This window comes from Drosophila obscura, unplaced genomic scaffold (genome assembly GCF_018151105.1).
Source record: "Drosophila obscura isolate BZ-5 IFL unplaced genomic scaffold, ASM1815110v1 contig_186, whole genome shotgun sequence".
Classification (NCBI taxonomy): domain Eukaryota; kingdom Metazoa; phylum Arthropoda; class Insecta; order Diptera; family Drosophilidae; genus Drosophila; species Drosophila obscura.
In genome coordinates, this window is record NW_024542774.1 from 3453468 (window position 1) to 3473462 (window position 19995).

At 48.0% G+C, this 19995-nt stretch overlaps 3 protein-coding genes across 4 annotated transcripts; all 3 read left to right on the top strand.

Annotated features, from left to right (window-relative positions):
- The first annotated feature begins 46 nt into the window (after positions 1–46).
- On the top strand, positions 47–1921 carry LOC111070985 (membrane-bound alkaline phosphatase). Its single transcript, XM_022362055.2, has 4 exons — positions 47–498; positions 559–751; positions 806–1303; positions 1357–1921. The coding sequence occupies exons 1-4, from the start codon at positions 100–102 to the stop codon at positions 1863–1865; spliced, it is 1599 nt and encodes a 532-aa protein (XP_022217747.2). The 5' UTR covers positions 47–99; the 3' UTR covers positions 1866–1921.
- A 1174-nt stretch (positions 1922–3095) lies between these two features.
- LOC111070992 (membrane-bound alkaline phosphatase) lies at positions 3096–4954 on the top strand. Its single transcript, XM_022362064.2, has 3 exons — positions 3096–3219; positions 3284–3630; positions 3702–4954. Exons 1-3 carry the CDS (start codon positions 3144–3146, stop codon positions 4908–4910), a joined length of 1632 nt encoding a protein of 543 aa, XP_022217756.2. The 5' UTR covers positions 3096–3143; the 3' UTR covers positions 4911–4954.
- Positions 4955–5942: 988 nt separating this feature from the next.
- Positions 5943–19953, top strand: LOC111070987 (tubulointerstitial nephritis antigen-like). Of its 2 annotated transcripts, none has more exons than XM_022362058.2 (4): positions 5943–6179; positions 17896–18103; positions 18170–19155; positions 19220–19953. In XM_022362058.2, exons 2-4 carry the CDS (start codon positions 17941–17943, stop codon positions 19361–19363), a joined length of 1293 nt encoding a protein of 430 aa, XP_022217750.2. In that variant the 5' UTR covers positions 5943–6179; positions 17896–17940; the 3' UTR covers positions 19364–19953. The 2 variants fall into 2 exon arrangements, with proteins under 2 accessions (XP_022217750.2, XP_022217749.2); XM_022362057.2 differs by lacking the exon at positions 5943–6179 and adding an exon at positions 16325–16461.
- The last annotated feature ends 42 nt before the right edge of the window (positions 19954–19995 follow it).

Here is a 19995-nt window from a genome sequence, read left to right on the forward strand (position 1 = left end):
TAGACGTACACGAGCCAGGAAGGCGGCATATAAAATGGCGGCATTAGCCAGCTATCGTGTTAGTTGCGGACATTTCACAATCCAAATCGCACTTGGAAGATGCTCGCCCAGCAGATACTGATGGTCCTTGGTGCTCTGGCCCTGGCTGGGGTAGTACAAGTCCAGGGTGGGCTTGGACCCCACAACGTGTATGAACTGTCAGGACAGGCGGCGAACAAGCCCCGGTTCTCCACAGATGTGGCCACGGACAAGTACACGCCACCGGAGGAGATGGATCCGCAGTTCTGGTACGACCTGGCCAACGAGGAGATCAACAAGCGACTTGCACTGCCACAGCCCGACAAGCGGAAGGCCAAGAATGTGATCCTGTTCCTGGGCGACGGCATGCCGTTGACCACAGTGACGGCGGCAAGGATCCTCAAGGGTCAGCGCCAGGGCAAAACCGGCGAGGAGTCGTCGCTGAGCTTCGAGAAGTTTCCCCACACGGCTCTGAGTCGGGTGAGTACCCGGTCTGTTTCACATCCGCCACAGAGTAAACAAAATACAATAATCCATCAGACCTACTGCTCCAATGCCCAAGTGCCCGATTCCGCCTGCACGGCCACTGCCTATCTATGTGGCGTCAAGACCAACATCATCAACATCGGAGTGAGCGCCGCCGTCAACTTTAACAACTGCACTGCCAGCCAGGACCCAAATAACCGCCTCACCTCCATTGCTGAGTGGGCCCAGAATGCTGGCAAGTCCACAGGTAACTATTATACACGATAATTTGTGCACGGGCTCATGGGGAATTATCGCTCAGGCATTGTGACCACCACCACCCTGACGCATGCCAGTCCCTCGGGCGCGTACGCGAAGACCGCCAACCGCATGTGGGAGTGCGATACGGACGTGACCAGCTATGGAGTGGATGCCAGCACCTGCATTGACATGGCCACCCAACTGGTGACGCAGACGCCCGGCAAGAACTTCGACATTATGTTCGGCGGCGGCATGGGCAAGTTCCTGCCCAAAACCATCAAGGACAGCCACGGCAACGCCGGCGAACGCTCGGATGGCGTGAATCTCCTCTCCAAGTGGCAGAGTCAGCACAAGGGCGGCGTCCTGGTCAGCAATCGCAAACAGCTGCTGAATGTCAACGTCTCGGCGGTGGGAAATATCATCGGCCTGTTCGAGTCCCAGCTGATGAAGTTCCACAGGGACGCCGACGCGGCATATCAACCCACCCTGTCTGAGCTCACCGAGGTGACCATCAAGAAGCTGAGCCAGAATGAGAATGGCTACTTTGCCTTTATCGAAGGTGAGTGATCGAGATCGGGAGAGACGGGAGACTCATATTCTTCTTTCTCGCAGGCGGACTCATCGACTACGGCAATCACTACACCCAGGCGGGCTATGCGCTGGACGAGGCCCTGGAGTTCGAGAAGGCCATTCAGCTGGCCCGCGACATCACCGACATTGAAGATACCCTCATTGTGGTAACCGCCGACCATGGACACGCGGTGAGCATTGCCGGCTATCCAGGACGCGGCACCAACATCGTGGGCATCAACCAACACGACACCGACCTCAATGGCGTGAGGTACTCTGTGCTGAACTATGCGGCTGGTCCCAACCAATATCTGGACGAGAACGGCCAGCGCATACCGCTGGACGGTCTTGTGGGCGACGATGACTCCATCACCCCCAGCTACATTCCCAAGGAACAGGGCGTGCACTCTGGCGAGGATGTGGGCATCTGGGCCTCCGGTCCCCAGAGCCATCTCCTCAGCGGCGTCATGCAGCAGAGCACAATTCCCCACATCATGGCCTATGCCTCCTGCATTGGCAGTGGCCAGACGCTTTGCGACAATACCACATAGGGGTTCCAACACTTAAACATAAATACTGACAATAAAATGAGCATTCAAGAAGAAAATATTTAACGTTTTATGCACACAATGGGGCGGAACTTAAAGGGCAGACTGTTCAGACTATTTCCTGCCTGAAAACTGAATAGATATTGCTTCTGATGTCCACCTGGAAAAGCCTTGACAACTTATGGCTGAGCTGGTGCAGGCAGCTAAATAGAAAGCATCAGGATCGAATCACTGTATCTATATAAGCTCTAACGCCGATAACTTTGACTACGTTTTCGGTTACTCAAAGGTTAACACAATAAATAATAATATAAACGCTTTTCGGCGGTCAGATGATGATGAATGCTTTCATTTCGATACAACTTAAAATCCGACAATGTGGAGACACAAGAAGGTTGAGGGCAGAAGGTTGTTAGAGCTCGCTGGCGACCAAGAATTCAATAAGTCATGGATTATGGGATCGAAAATTCTTTTAAACAATAATAATAATAATAAAAACAATAACTCTGCAGTAGTTTAATTATTTAATATAATCTTTTAAAATTTGCATTTTTAATTTTGTATTCACTATTTGTTTGTTGCCAAATCAAAGTTTTACTTCCATTTGCTGTATGTTTAACCCACAGACTTTCCCTTTGTTTTTTTTTGAGAATTTCGGTCAAGCAAGAAGTTTTGGGGATACAAGCAACTTGCGAGTAATTTCACATTTATTTCATTAGTGAAACAAAAACCGACATGCGACAAAGGATCCTGCCAGGTGTACTCGGTGTGGGTGCTTGGCTGCTTCTGAATGTCACCTTTGGCTGCGATAGATAGCTCTTTGATTAGGCTTATCTTGGGCCTGAGATGTGCCCAATTGTCATATATGTACGTGAAAATTTCTTTACCACCTGTGATAATTCATCTTGGGTTCTATTTTACCCCATGGGCTAATGCCGAGCGCCTCGTGCCGAGCGAAACGACCCGAACTGTGCTCGTTTATTGCCCGCCCCCCACACCATTGGTCCACAGATCCTCAAACTGGTAGCCAGTCTTCGGAGCACACCTTTCCAGCAAGACCCCCCATAACCATAAACACCAAAGTCTAACAAAATTAAGAATAGATCAACTCATAAAAGAGGAATTTGCTTGAGTTTTTGCAGACTTTTGGGATTATGTGACGGAGATATGGCAGAGCCGATAAGCAAAAGGCCCGACAGTCTGCCGGAATATATAGGCCTGGGCCGGCACAGCACATGTATAGTCACATTCCTTTCTCGAAGCGATAGACACCTGCCCAGAATGAAGAGATTCATCGGTGTTCAGCTGCTGGTGCTGAGTGGCCTAGTGGCCGCATCCTTGGCCCTGTCCATAGACAGTAAGTGGAGGAGGACGAGGTGTCTGGGTGGGTGGCAATAACTGAGGACGTTTCTCTGTTGCAGTGTCCGAGATTCACAGCCAGGATCAGCTATTGGGAAGTGCAGCCGGCGCTGGGACGACTCGCCTGAACGTCATAGATCCCAATGCCCTGGCCAAGGGTAAGACCGGACCGGAGGAGGAGAAGAACGCCCAGTTCTGGTACGACCTGGCCCGCGAAGAGATTGCCAAGCGTCTGGCACTGCCACAGGCCGACAAGCGGAAGGCCAAGAATGTGATCATGTTCCTGGGCGACGGCATGTCCCTGTCCACGGTGGCTGCTGCTCGCATACACAAGGGCCAGCTCAAGGGCAATCCCGGCGAGGAGGACTCCCTCAGCTTCGAGAAGTTCCCCCACTTCGGCCTGAGCAAGGTGAGTACTCCAGAGCTCAATGTGGTTGGTAATTGGGAGTGTGCTGATTGAGGTAATCTTCCTTCGCGTAGACCTACTGCTCCAATGCGCAGGTGCCGGACTCGGCCTGCACGGCCACCGCTTACTTGTGCGGTGTCAAGACCAATATCGTGGCTCTGGGCATCACCGCAGCGGTTAACTTTAACAACTGCAGCGGCAGCGAGGATCCAGCGAACCAGATTAGCTCCATTGCGGCCTGGGCCCAGGCGGCCGGCAAGGCCAGCGGCATTGTGACCACCACCACCCTGACCCATGCCAGTCCCTCGGGCGCCTACGCCCACTCCACGAACCGCTTCTTCGAGGCCGACACGGACATCGTTACCTACGGCGAGGGCAAGAACGACCCGGCCACCTGCACGGACATCGCCACCCAGCTGATCACCCAGAGTCCGGGCAAGAACTTCGACGTGATGCTGGGCGGAGGTATCGGAAAGTTCCTGCCCAAAACGATTACGGATCCCTTCAACAAGCCGGGCGAACGGTCGGACGGTGTGAATCTCCTCTCCAAGTGGCAGTCGCTGCATCCCGGCGGCGTGCTGGCCTACAATCGCAACCAGCTGCTCAAGGTGAATGCCTCGGGCATCAGCAGCCTCATCGGCACCTTCAACTCGGGAGTGATGAACTTCCACAAGTTGGCCGACGCGACCCAGCAGCCCACCCTGGCGGAGATGACGCGCAAGGCCATCGAGGTGGTCAGCAAGAATGACCAGGGCTACTTCATTTTCATCGAGGGTGGACTCATTGACTATGGAAACCACTACAACGTGCCCGTCTACGCGCTGGACGAGACTCTGGAGCTGTCCAAGGCCGTGGAGGAGGCACTCGGCATGACGGATCCCGATGAGACACTGATCGTGGTGACCTCCGACCATGCCCATCCCCTCACCATCTCCGGCTATCCAGGCCGTGGCACACCCATCCTTGGCCTCAACCAGCACGACACCGATGTGAATGGCGTGAAGTACGCCACCCTCAACTATGCGGTTGGCCTGGAGCAGTACCTGGACGATAAAGGCAACCGCATCGACCTCACCGATAAGATCGATCAGCCAGGCTTCTTTGCACCCAGCTACATCAAGGGTAACATTGGCGTACATGCCGGCGAGGATGTGGGCATCTTTGCCACTGGCCCACAGAGCCATCTCTTCAGCGGCGTCTTGCAGCAGAGCTCCATTCCCCACATCATGGCCTATGCCGCCTGCATTGGCGATGGTCCCACTCTCTGCGACAACGATGAGTGACTATTGAGATTATATTAAAAATAAAAGTGCAATTTTAAAAGTAAATTTGAGCCTTTAGCTCGGGTAGGGGTTTGGCTGCTCCAGGGGGTTTCCTCAAGGTTCGAAAGAAAGCTTATTGGGTTTCCTCTGTTTGCATTTCGATGGAACCGAATGAGTTCAATAATTAAATTGACTTTATTCGGTTTTTTCATTGCATTTATCCGAGTCCCAGTCCCAGTTCCCCAGTCCCAGTCTGTCTGCCATCCAATGCATATGGTCGTCGATGAAAAATTGACTTCAATTAAAAACGCATCAGCCCAGACGCATTTACATATACAATTTGTCTTGAGCGAATCGTGCGATCGCATCGATTGGAGTGCTGTCACTTGCTGCTGCTGCTGCTGCTGCGGGGGAGGAGGAGGAGAACAAATATGTTTATTCGCGCTGAATGTCAGGTTCAAGCATTGCCAGATGGGGTATCGGATCTACATAGATATATCTGCTGTATCTGCTGTATCTGCACCCACGCGCATTGGGAGCAGCTCCTTCACTCTCTCGCTGACTTTGACTTGTAATTGTTTTGTGTTTGTTTTTGTTTTTTGTTTATTTATTCATTAATGCGAACAGAATTTATTCGAATGCGCTTGACACGAAGTGAGGCGCGACAGAAACAGCGACAGACTCAAACAATTAAACTTAATTAAGGATCGTTTTTGCCAAGGCAGTGTCCTTGCTTCGCGGCATGGGCTCTGTTCGCTCATTAGCATCACGATCGATGGAGTTGGAGTGTGGTTCACGGTCTCGTGCTTGGCCCTGTTGTGGTGGGGTTCTTTATTGCAAAGCCCAAATTGCCCAAATTCGCAGCAAAAATGCGCCTGTACAGCATTTTGGCTGGCTCAGCGGAAAGTGGAAGCCGTCTGAGGTTCGTCGCAATCGGATATCTCCGGTCGGCTGTCGGAGTCGTAGTCGCTGTCGCCGTTGGCGTCGTTTCTCCCCAGTTCACTCACTCTCGGTCGGATCGGATCGGCCGGCTCAGTCTCAGTCTCAGTCTGAATCCCAAATCTGTCGCGACAGCAAACGCGCGTGCGGCTTGGGCCTTAAACAATTTACTTAACGTTAATGCAAATTTTTCCTGACTGCAGTTTTGTGTCTCTCGGTGACAGCCAGAGAGTGTGAGTGTGAGTGCGAGTGCAAGTGCAAGTGTGTGTATCTGAGCTTGTGCTTGTGCTTGTGTTAGTGCTGCTTCCAGCTAATTGAAGTTTCATACGGTGGCGTAATTGTCTCTGACAGGTGAGAATGGTCAATAATCAATGGATTGATCTAGACTCGGTCTGATCCGATCCGATCTGATCTAGAGCAAAAGTGTTAAAACATAGCAATTGTAATTGAATGCGGTAAGCCGATATCGGGTGCCATTCAATCAGAAGAATTCCTTGTCTCTGGATTTGCGGTTCGGCCGCAAAAAGATACCTGCACAAGCCAGAAACAGTTGGAGCAGGTGGAACCACTATCCGATATCAGTTTCCACTTGTTTATTTATCAGAGGCCACGAACAAGCAAACAGTAAGCCCCCCAATTGGGGGTCCTAAACATGGAAGACTCATTAACACTTTATGACTAAAATGTTCGCCTCCCTTCACTGTGGCTGCATGTGGGCTAAGGTAGGATAGGGCCAAGCCAAGCCAAGCCAATCCCTAACCCAGCTAACCCATTTTCTCTCTCTTTCGCTGCTTAAAACTCTGTGGATCTGTGGAAAACTTGCATTTTTCATAGGACGCACTAGAAAGTTACTTGGATAGTAAGTCGCTGTGCTACTTTAAAAAAATGAAGCAAAGATCCAGTCTGCCAGCCAAAGTGCTGATGGCATTTCGTGGGTGCAGATGCCTTCACCCCGATACGGGGAGATTTCAAAGCGGAGCCAAGTCACGGCATGCCAAATGCCAGCCGACACGATGCATTTCACCCAAAAAGCAGCCACGAATGCAGTCCATCATCGGCTGGGCACCGGGGGGCAGAGAGATATGCATTTGTATCTCGGATTCAATTGTTTGCTATGTAAATAGCCAGCTGGAAGATTGCGTCTTGTGTAGCTGGAATTCCTTCGCCGTCGCCTTCGCCAATCCCTATCTGAGCGTTGCTGCACATGTGTGTTTGTAGTTTCTGTTTATTTTGATCCATTGACCGTGAACTTGAACGAGTGCCGATGGTGTAGCAGCCAATGGGATTTCGGCGGTGAACTTTTCAATGCGCTCTCCATCCAAGCAATACCTATATATGTTACAGCTGCGCAAATCAGCTGTGGATCGGTTATGAATACTCGTATGTAAATGTCTGTGCCTTGTCTTGTTCCTAAGGTTAACCAGAATTCGGCAAAGCAGGAAAGAGCAGCCTCATCCATCGGACTCTTAAGTCGAGCAATCTGTAACACAACACCAAAGGCGGGCGCGGGCGCGGGCAAAGAGTATCTTTGCATCCATTAATCCCATAAATTTGGTTAGTTTTTCTTCTTTGTTCGACACAAACACGCAATCAGCGCTCGGTCCGGTCCAGTTCCGGCACTTGCTCTGCCCTCCCCCTGGCAAACAGGCAGATACACACACACACACACACACACACACGTCACGAAGGTGAGTGAGTGAGTGAGTGAATGAGCGTGTCATGGTAGCTACTGGTCTTGTCCAGGTGATGTCATATCCATAACTCTAGGCGGGGATGGCACTGGCGTCTATCTCTGTGGGGTTCGGCGGGTCATTGGACATTCACAGCTCTGAAGCAAGTTAAACCTCTTAAGTATTTCCTACACAAAACTGTTGTTATACTTTTTGTGCAGGAAGCCGAAGCCTTTGCCATACATTCGACTGTGTGTTGTGTCGCTGCTCAGGTTATTTCATTCTCATTTGCATTAACATAATTCCCAATGATTTTACGACTCGTCTAGATCTTCTCCCACTCCCACTCCCCCAACCACATCCAATTTTGATCAAATTGAACAATAGCTTTGGTTAATTTACATAATCAGCTTGCCACAGAAAGTTAAGCGATCAATAAGCAGCCATCATTCGCATTGAGTGACCACTGTGCCGGGGAACGTGACGTTGTCATTAGGCAGGCCCAGGCACAGACACAGCGCCATTTAAATGGATTGTGTTCTCTGATACTCAATATGCGGCAATTAAAATGTAAATTGCATCACAAGCAGTTTACACACCGTCCTCAGACAGTCGTCACCCCGCCGCGGCGTTGACTGCTCCGTCATCGTTTTGAAATATGGCTCATACGCACTGTTAACTGAGATCTCTCGGCATTTAAGGTTACGAGTGTTTGCAGCGATTGAATGCGATTGAATACGAGTGCATGTAGTCGATAAATATGTTAAGTGCACATTTATTTATTCGCAATTGACACGCTTTCACGGCATCGCAGCGCTGCGAGCGCTTTGCATATTTTCGTGATTGATTTTAAATTATTATTACGATCAAAAATTATATTATTATCGCGGCGGGTGGGGTGGGGCATGGCACTGTCCACTGTCCACAACACACCCATGCAATCAACTCTGACCTTTCGCCAGTGATGGAATGTATTCCGCGCGAAACACGATCTTCCTTGGATGCATGCAAAGTTGATATATTGAATTCCATTCAATCAGAGCCCAGTCCAATCTCCGGCTCAATGGCGCTAAATGGCAAATGCACTTAACCATCGGGCGGGCTGTCAGTGCTGTCAGTTGACAAATGACGTCACCATTGATTATACGATCTGCTTCGCTCCGCTCCGCTCTGCTCCATTGCCAGTGACGTCACAGCAGAGCACACTTGACGCGGACGCTGTTTGTCCGCTTTGTTGGCTTTTCTCACTCTGCCAAATTGGGCATTGTCCGGACATTTGTGGCAAATTAGCAGTTCACACCCTACCCCACCCCACCCACCGAGCGGTAAAGTGGCGCCCAAGCACTAACAGCAGCAGCTGCGATCGATCGGAGGGCGACTCTGTTGTCACTTTAATTATGCAACGAATGCTAATTGAACTTGCAGCAGGTGAAACCCCCAGTCGGTCAGATAGATCGATCGATAGATAGTTCGACTGAAGCCATAAAAGTTCATGAATGAATGAATGAATCAACTGAATAGGGGTGGTGGGACTTGTTTGTCCGTCACTTTGCCTGTCAGCCCGATAAGAGCGACAAGCAAAGGCTAACCATGAGACGCTTTCCACTTTCCGCTCAAGTACTCAACATTTTCATGTAAATATTCCCCTCAATTTGGGCATTCAGAACAATTAATTTACGATGACATATATCAGCCATTCCGCATGACACAAACTTTTTGGCTCCAACTGCGCAAAATAATGGAATAGAAATCAACTAAAGAACAATTGCGGCGACATTGTTGAGCTCTGCTATTGAGCTGTACCCCAAAGAGGTAGTCATTGGGGGGGCGCGTCATATCTATATCCAAACATGTATCTGAATAGCATCGGCATGAATCAACTGAATGAATGTTCATAACTATATTTTTTTATTTCTCTATTTCGGGGCAAAACAATACACATTAACGCCGATGAGCGAATGCCGCCATGTCATGCCGTGCAGACGTTGACACGGACTACGAGTGTCACTGACATTGGATGAGGCCGCAATTAAATCGTATCTACGAATCAACATACTCGTATGTACTGTGTACACACATACAGTCAGGGGCACAGCCACATTTGTATCTATCGCACGCCAAATGATTCGCATTTGGCATTGACAATGACTTTCGGGCCGAAATGATCCCACAAAAAATATCAAGCAATTGTTTCTCATTTCGTGTGAGTTTTCTATGGAGAGAGTATTCTGCTCCTGGCTGGTTTTAAGGGAGATTCACAGATGGAAACCCTTTCTAAATTTAAATATCATTGCCTGCCAAAAATTTTAGGAGGTAATCTCTTTAAAAATACTTTATTCTGGGGGAAACATTTGTTGGCAGGTTCGGGAAACATTTTGTTTTGCCCAAGATGTTTGCCCATTGTAAAACAATAAAAACACAAATAAATTTTCAACAATTGTGAGCCCACATAAATTCCCCTTTCGCCGTGGGCCATAATTTTGCTACCTTTTTCGGTTGATGGGCGTACCGAAGAAAGTGCCAAGAAATGTTTCGTCATGCGAATCACAGCCAAAATCAGAAATTCAGAACCAAAGTTCGCTCTATTTATAAGTTCCCGAGCGACACCAACGCCATGCCGGCTATACAGACTGGAGTCTGGAGTACAGACAAAGACAAGTGCTTGTATAACATTCAGATCGAGACTCTGATTCCGATTCAGTTGTATGTAAGTTTGAGTGTCTCACAACGAGGCGAAGCCGGCCCGGGGCCAGGGGCGGGCTGCTGCCTAGATGGCAGATACCAGACTTGTCCCACTGGCCCGGCCCGGGCCGGTCGATGCCCAAGAGACAGTAGGCGTGCAAATATGGGACAAACCGTATCGAAAGCATTTACTCTGAATATAATTAAAGCATTTGTCACACAATCACAAGCACAAGCACATGCAATGCAATTAATAATGAATACAGTTCTGCAGATGTATTCGGTCCAAAATAATTATATGGCGGAGATTATATAATCCGAAAACTATTATCGAGAGATTGATACAAAGTCAGAGCCATTTAATGGACTCTTTCTGTGTGTTATTTCGGTTTTTTGGGAGCGACTTTGATGGGGGAGGCAGTTAAGTTGAGTGCTACCACAGCGACAAAAGTGAAAATTAAATACGCAAACAAGAGACGGCGACCATAAACAAAGGGCCTCCTCCCCCCCAATAGCCACATAAATCAACAGCAAGAAAATCCCATAAAAACTCGACCACTCAGCAGAACGGAGAACGGAGAACAGCACAAGCAGCTCTCTGTTAATTCTCGGTGCGGAATTCTGCTGTGCTATCGCACCGTAGAATTCCCAAGCAGTTATGGCACCGAACGATTGAGGAAGGGCTTGTCGCGCGGTGTTTTGCTGCGAGAAATGAGGATTGGGCCAGGTCTCGCAATACTATGCTTGAGGGCCTTGTTCTCCCAACAAATATGTTACGACTTGTGGAACAGCCTTGAAAACATCTGATCTCGCTTTTCTTCTTATATAATGCATATCAAACTGGAATTCTGAGTGTGTGTGTGAGTGGATTCACCTTTTTGGCCTGATGAACGATGAATGGTGAATGATTGATTGATTGACAAGCCGCCTAATTTGGTGGCTCTTGCTCGGTCGCAGTCAGAGCTCTCCGTCTTGTCTGTCTGTCAAGTATAATAATTACTGCGCTAACTGCACACATGCCGAAAAAATACAGCAACTAATTCCCGCGGGGGCGTTTTGAGTGCAATGTTTCAGACTCTGACTGCTTGAGTACACAGGTATGGGTATAGGTATAGGTACCACCTGTCGAGGTGGGGGTAGCAACCTGCAACGCTAATACCAGCGCGACGACGACTGCCGCTAAATATAGATGCTTACACATTCATTGCCCCCTCCTCCCCCTTAAGCGCCGTGAATTGTTTTCGATGAGCGAATTATTAATTATCAACAATGGGCAGGGGCAGAAGCAGAAGCAGAAGCCGAGCCAAAGAAAAACAATTTCAATTTGTGTATCTTCTTGGGCCATCGCATCGGAGAGACCTGTGCTGGAGAACAATGCAAATACGTAAGCAAACAGCCGAAATATCCAAATATTCAAATATCCATTGGCACTGTCTTTATTTGGCTTAAAATTTTTAATAAACATATTATGGTATAAACAGGGAAATGTTTTTCTGCCAAATACATAAGTATTACGTCTGTATGTTCAAGCGATGCGCAAATGAGTGGACCCAGGCGATCCGCTAGCAGCACGTGCGTCTCTATTGGCAAGTGGCACAAGCGGGAAGACACGGAAATTCACAGGTTTCCTCAATAAGTAAGCATGTCCTCGAATTGCTCAACCAAAATGTAAATGTTATTCCATTCTGCTTAGCCTATTGCTAATTGGGGGATTCACCATTAACTAAATTACTATTCGCAAGAACTCAAACGTCTGACTAAGTGTTTCCAGTTCAGGGCTAAAAAAAAAACCAGTCTAAGGCAATCAAGTGCTGGCCGGCATATTCTAAATTTCTAGCTAAATGATCCGTGAGAATATGGTGTAAATAATGCCCTGCTTGGGCGCCCCGACTATCAGAAATGTACATAAATATCCTTAATTTAGCCGTGAATATTCCGCAGCCAATGGCCAGACCATTAAACAATGACGTGGGCCGAAAGTGTTTGCTAACATTTTAAAATTAGCAGCTGGATTAGGCCGATAAAAATAGACTAATTACTCGATCGGCTAATCTATGCGATTAGCTGATATGAGTCTAGCCGAATAAAAATCAAAATCGGGGTATAATTTACAACCCAGCATTGTTCGAGTCGTAAATTGTAACTGCAAACAATAGAAATGGGAAATAAATTCTCCATCGTATGGGGTGTGGTGTGGTGATGGGATAGGAAAAGTGAGGTGGGTCTGGCCTGATGGTGGGGCTGGCGCTTGGACTGTGGCTGTGACTGTGACTGGGAACAGACACCCGGAAACGAAACAGAAACCGAAACTGATCAATAAATTGGCTCTCAAGCAGCCGGCTTGACAATAATAAACCAATTGTCAAACTGTCAAATTCCAAGCACTTTGTCTGCACTCGCATAAATAAATAAAATGCTGTGAGCGAATCGGCAAGTCTCCCGACACCTCTGTCTTCGCACATCTATCTGTACAGTTTTTTCTTTCTTTCTTTCGATATTAAAATTAATATAATAATTCGCTTTCAATGCCAGACAATACAACCGTACAAAAAGTTCGAGTATTTCAATTGCATAAAGCCAAAACAGAGAGAAGAGACGAAGCGCCTTGCACTTGAAGTCCGAAGCAATTGAAGTGTAATTGAAACGAATCGACCATTTGAAATATTAAACACAAATATGCCAAAAAACAAAAAGATATGTCTTTTATTGCTCGCTGACCCCGCTGCGGCACCCTTCTCCGTGGGAGCGCGTTCTTGTCTTGTTTGTGGCTGCCGACACGACACTCAAAAAATTGTCCAAATTACAAACTAAAATTAATTCAATTGGGTTTGTGGTCACACTTCCAGTCAGTCAGTCAGTCAGCCAGTCAGCCAGTCAATCAGGGAGTGACGAGCCAATTCGATTTCGTCATAACCTGACCAGCACCAACCAGAACCCATCCTCCAGAACCTAGAACCCCACAACAGATGCGAATATGGCGTGCCAAATGGAGGAGCCTCAACCTTGAAAACATATTGATTCAATGCCCAACCAAATTTCACGTTTGTCTGCACTCGCAAGAGTGCCCAATGGCATTGGAATTGGGCCGCGAGAAATATTTCTCATAATTGTGAAAATACGTTTATTCGATCAATTCCAGAATGTGGAATTCCAAGTGGAATTCTCAGGAAAAAATGCCGAAAAGTGCATCCAATTAATAAAAGCCCAAGGAGACGATGAAGGAGACGAAGACCCTGACAATCAAGGAGAACCAACCAACTGCAGTTGGTTCTTGTTTATAATTCGGTAATGGTTTCATCAACAAGTTCAAAATTCCCATTTGCATTGGCAAATTCCCAAACAAAGACGAAACCCCGTTAAAAGAATCCAGCAAATAAATAAACTTTTTTAATGAGCGGGGAACTGATTATCCCCAGGAGATATTGCCTTGGAAAATCTGAATGAAATGTTGGTCCATAAAGCTGGGCATTTCTGTTCTGTTTACCATGGCCATTCATTCGATTCGGAAATGAGCGATATTAATTTTTGGAAATTATGATCCCCGTCCGTATGGGCCCAGCCCAACGCTATCCGATACAACGAAAAATTTGCTTACGGCTGACGAAGTCAAAGATTGCTATTCGATGACGCGGAATTGATTGATATTCCATTCGCAACTTTATAGACAATAAACTGGCATTCATTGGGTAGTCTTGCGGTTTATGCGAAAACTTTCCAAGTTGCCCAAATCGCTTCTCTCTAGCACCTCTACACCACTTATCAGCAGGGGGTGGTGTGACGAAACAATGAATCTGTCCCCAAATTGAACAATGTAAAATCGGCCGATAACATCTGCGATAAGGAAGTGGCAGTGCCTTTGCGGCTGTACTTGAACTACTTTCGTGTGGTGTGCCAAGTGTCCGTGTTCCCTTGCCCTGATGGGACTGGGACTGGGGCTGGGTCTTGGTCTGGTCTGCCTTCCGCATCGGATGATTGGAGTGTTTGGAGTGGTTGCTGTGGGACTGTCCGATTCAGAAGTATTGTGGCGCATGACTTAAATACTTTGGAATGCCAGTGCGTACCGCCAGCATACCAATAAAACGCTTTTGGCCACAAACAGCACACAACACAGCACACATAATGCTAATCAGCGAGTCAATTAAATAGTGGCATAATTATGTATAAATATCCGCTAATTGATTGGCCAGTTAATGTCAGGCATCGGCGATGATAAGCCAGGCATCTCATTCACTCCAACAACTGACGTCTTAATGACTTTATTGAACGACGAACTCATGGAACAGATTGTCATCAACGTGTCACGTTCGATTGCATTGGAATCCCAATGGGTCTCGTCACATCGTGTCAACAATCAATACCGAAAATCAGTCACACATACGACAATTTTATTAGTCATTCAATTGCACTGAAACTAAGATAATCACAGGCTGCACCCCACCTTTAACGTCCCATCTCATGGGTTTTGGTGGAAAAACTTAGTAATCTATTTCGGTATAACTAACAAGATAAGGCACAAATCTAGCATGGAATAGGGCAAATTACTTAACGATTTGAATCTTTCGCTTTTTGGGGTATTTATTCGCTTTGTGGTTTCCATCAATCTCTCCCTGGCTGGCATTAGGCCTTTGTCCGCATGCGGCCAGAGATCGTAATTTGGCTGGGGCCGGACATAAATCGCTCATAAAATTCGAGTTTAATGTCATGCAAATCATGTTTCGAGGCGACAGAGCGACTTAATGTCGTCTGATGGCTTTATTTCACACATTGTTGTCCGATTTGTTCCCCATTCAGAGCCCGGAGTCTTTGCTTTTTAATTTTCTCTGCTAATGTGTTGGCCTATTTCTTTGAGGGCTTGTTTATCCAGCCACTCTGGATCAACGGCGTGATTCACTCCATCTCAATTACTCTCGATATTATAAGCAAATAATTTGCGATTATGACTCACGGTCAAGGGGCGGGTGATACTTGCTAACGTTACTTCCTGTTGGCATTAGAAATTCTTTGGTGAAACTCGGATTCTCCGGCGATTCATTCACCGTATTCACATTCATTCAGACACTCCGAGGGCTCATCGGTAAACAAATAGCTACTGACGGCATTGTTCGTTACGTATCGTTTTCAGCGGCACAATGAGCGATAGCCGCCCCCAATGGATAATCGCCAATGGACGGGAAAACTCGGCTAACTACAGGGAACAGAGCTGGGCTGGGGGCGTCTGAAATTATACAATTGCGAATATCTGGATGATTATTATGCGAAAAGCAGAGCAGCCCCGCATCGGTGTCAAGTGAAATGGCAGACAGATCAGCGATGATCGCATCCTCAGCAAATGGGACAGAGATATCATAATCATATCTGTTTGTAAATCCGTGCAGATCGCTCTAAGTATCTCTGACAGTATCGATGGGAGTGAGACACCAAATGACAAATTCGATTTAATTCGATTTATTTGTTGACGGCCTTGAACCCGAATTGGATCCAATTATCACATATCTTATCATTTTCGGGGACTAGATAACAGCAAGCCAAAAGCCAAACAGAAACAACAAACAGGCAATACCCAACTGCGCACAAAGAATTCGGTCAGGAATTTGCACATACGTTTGGCTCTTAATGATCTCTGACCTTATAGGTGGGTTGCGTTGCGTTGCCATATCATATCCGTGCCCAGCGAGAGGAATACTAAGCACACACACCCACCCACACACGCTCCACAGAGTAACAGTAACAGTAGGCTACTGTCTCGCTCTCTCTCTCCACTTTCATGGTGCCGCCAGTTGCCAAATTCGGGCAAACATTTTGCCCCCCAAAATACCTTGACGCGGTCACTGTTAACTTAACAGTAACAGCAACAGCACTCTCTCTCTCACTCACCCTCTCGCGCTGCTTCTGTTTGGAGCCATCTCTCTCACAGCCTCCACCTACGCCAGCGCGGCCAGAGTGTATGGAAACAAGGTGAGGCACTCGCCGGCTAGGCAGTATGCCAGTTCGGGGTGTGAATGCAATCGGCGGCGACTGCCTCACCTTGTATCAATAAAGCTTGCGCAAGACTGCGCAGCGCTGCCGGCAGCAACAATAACAGAAGCAGCAGCAGCCCCAGCAGCAGCTACGTTTGGTGGTGGCCAATAATTCTAACTGAAATCAGTCATCAGCGAGCCGCGATCGGAGTCAGAACAACGCGATAAGAAAATACGAATTATACCCAAAACAGTTACGATTTTTTCTGCCCCCCCGCAAAGTGTGCGAGTTTCATACAAATTGTGCAGAGTTATCAAAATAATGTTAGTATGAGTACGGATAAAGATCTCAAGTTTATTTGCCAGAAAAACAAATAAATAAATCCTGTCTCAAGCCGAATTTGGCATCAGATATGCAGGAAATCGACCACGACAGTCAATATTTGTGAACCCCCCAGGGGATAAAAATATGTTGAAGATGGATATGAGAAGAGGGCCTCGGGGTCCTCTCTCTTCAGAAAACAAAGTTTACTGTGAATTATTATCTTTCCGATGCTTTGTTTGTCCAGTCAGAGTTTTGGCAAATATTTTGGCTATCAAAGAACCTTTCGTTTCTAATTAAAGACCCATTTCGTCAGAGCTCCCACTGCGACAATTCAATTCTTGGCTATTCACGCCAACTTTATGGCCAATTGGCAATTAATTATCAACTCAAACTTTCAAATTAATTATCACTAAATTAAAAACGGGTTCAGCATTAGCGGAACCCCGAAAAATAATACCACCATAAAAAATACGGAATGGAACAATAACCATGGGGGGTGGGGATGGCGAGGAAGGAGCCTTAGACAAAATGTTTGAGCACCTTCGAAACCCATGATTCAGTCGCTATTTATACCCGAATCGTTTTAATTGAATAGACCTGATGGCACTCCGCTTTCAGCCAGGCTATGGCCATCCGCGCCAGACCCACCGTCAACAGGCGAAACAGGAAAATCTATTTGCAATTTGCATTTATTTATGAAACTCGGTTTTGGCTTCGAGTTCTGTTCTGTTTGATTCTGTTTCGTTTCTGTTTCTGTTCTCGGATAAACAAGTTTAATGTGTTCTTCGTCTGCGTTTCCAGAATTATCACCAACGAAAAATAATAAAAAAATGATATATAATAGCATGAAACGAAAAGGGGCGCTTCTACGACTGATTCTGTTAGATTGTTGGCTCTGGATTTTTCGATTGGGTGCGCGTAAAATTACAATACAAAACAAAAAAATAAAATAAAAAATATTTAAAAAAGAAACGCTTTTTTATAATGCTATTGGACTTGTACAAACTAGCTGACGTCATCAGAATATATATACATATATATACATATGTATATGCATATAGAAAAGATAACTGTTTAGAGTTCATTCTCCGCTTTGGCCCTCCCCAGTGAACGGTGAATGAATGCCTGATGAGCGGGAATAAATCCCACAAAGAGGAGTTCGCTCTCCAAAAAAAATATACGTAGATGTAGATAGATAAATTAATTAAACAAGTTTCCAGTTTCTCATTTGGCTAATTTGGATAGTCCGTTGCACGGGTCGTATGCGCTATAAATCTATGGAATTTCAGGTATTCCGAGTGCGTTGATAGCAACTGAGATTAAGATCTGACTGCTAATTTCTGGCAAATTGCAGACCCCTTATCAAGATACGTATGCAAATTGCCCGATAAGATATACTGACGGTGTTCCTTGTGCCATTCGCTCCATTTCAGCTGTGAACATCCACTGCCCCACGTCTTCCAGTGCAGGACTCAGACATGGCTGCCAAGTGCGCTCAGGTGGTGGTCCTGCTGGCCCTGCTGCTGGGCCTGGCCCACGCCTTCGATCACACACTGAAGGTGGACTTTCCGGGTCCCTACTGCGCCGTGCGCAACACATGCTGCAAAGATCGGCTCGACGGCTGCGCGCTGCCCATCTCGAGTAAGTGCCTCGACTTTTGTCTTCTTTGCCTTCTACCGGCCAGCTAAACGTTCCCCTTGCCCACAGCCACGCTGTGCTACTGTGATGAGTTCTGTGACCGGGACGACGGCGGCGACTGCTGCCCCGACTATCGCTCCTTCTGCTTTGGCGAGGCGGATCCTTTGGTCACCTGCCTGCACAACGGCGCCTATTTCAGCAAATACAATAGCACGTGGGACAACTGCAACGAGTGCCGTTGCCTGGACGGCGGACGGGTGCAGTGCGACCAGGAGCTCTGCCTGACCGACGAGTCGATCATCCAGAGTATCAACACGATCCACCACCTGGGCTGGTCCGCGCGCAAGTACGACGAGTGGTGGGGCCACAAGTACAGCGAGGGTCTGCGCCTGCGCCTGGGCACCAAGGAGCCCACCTACCGCGTCAAGGCCATGAGCAGGCTGACCAATCCCACCAAGGGCCTACCCACCGCTTTCAATGCAGTGGAGAAGTGGTCCAGCTACATCTCGGAGGTGCCCGACCAGGGCTGGTGCGGCTCCTCGTGGGTGCTGTCCACCACCTCGGTGGCCAGCGATCGCTTCGCCATTCAAAGCAAGGGCAAGGAGGCTGTCCAGCTGTCCGCCCAGAACATCCTTTCCTGCACGCGCCGCCAGCAAGGCTGCGAGGGCGGTCACCTGGACGCCGCCTGGCGCTATCTGCACAAGAAGGGAGTCGTCGACGAGAGCTGCTATCCCTACACCCAGCACCGCGACACCTGCAAGATCCGCCACAACAGCCGCTCGCTGAAGGCCAATGGCTGCCGGCCCTCGGCCAATGTGGACCGTGACAGCTTCTACACGGTGGGTCCCGCCTACACCCTGAATCGCGAGTCTGACATCATGGCGGAGATCTACCACTCGGGCCCCGTCCAGGCCACCATGCGTGTGTACAGGGACTTCTTCTCATACTCGAGCGGAGTCTATCGCCAGACGGCAGCCAATCGAGGTGCTCCCACCGGCTTCCACGCGGTCAAGCTGGTCGGCTGGGGCGAGGAGCACAACGGCGACAAGTATTGGGTGAGTGTCCATGATCCTTGACCCATGGTACCTTCTTTATGACTGATTTAATTCTGTTGACCAGATCGCTGCCAACTCCTGGGGTCCCTGGTGGGGCGAGCGGGGATACTTCCGCATCCTGCGCGGCTCCAATGAGTGCGGCATCGAGGATTACGTGCTGGCCTCCTGGCCCTACGTCTACAACTACTACAACGTGAGGTCGGCATAGACGCCGCCTCCGAAATCCGGAGTCGAGCACGCACACATGCACCCCGAGTAATCTCGAGCTATGCAGAAACGAAAACAAATTTATCTCATGCTTCAAAAATTTTCCATTGCTATGGCACTCAAAGTGAATTAGGCGCTTCTGTATTTGTAAAGTTTATGCTAGAACCTAGTTACTAAAATGATTAGCTTTAAGATGCGCGAACGCACAAGTTAACTGCCCAGCCACCGCCCCGGCCCCAGACCCAGACCCAGCCCTAACCACTTGTTCCCCTCACCCACTAATCAGGACTCGAAGATGGGTAAGGGGCGTCCATATGCAAAACACGAAACTGCCACATTAACCAGTCGACACCACCACCACCAACGCTCCATCCCCTGATACTGCCACAACAAAAACAAAAACAAGAACGTACCCCTGCCCCTGTCCCTGCCAGCAAGCAGCGCATGAGAGCGAGAGAGTCTGTAGGATACGAGCCCGCCACGCCCATCATGTATTGTAATATTGGAGGCTAAGTTAACTGACCGATGACCCAATGGAACATGTTCGGCTTATATGTATATTTTTAATAAACGAATTACTTTACATGTTTACACCGCCGGGGAGTTTTTTGATTTGCCATCCCCATCCACATC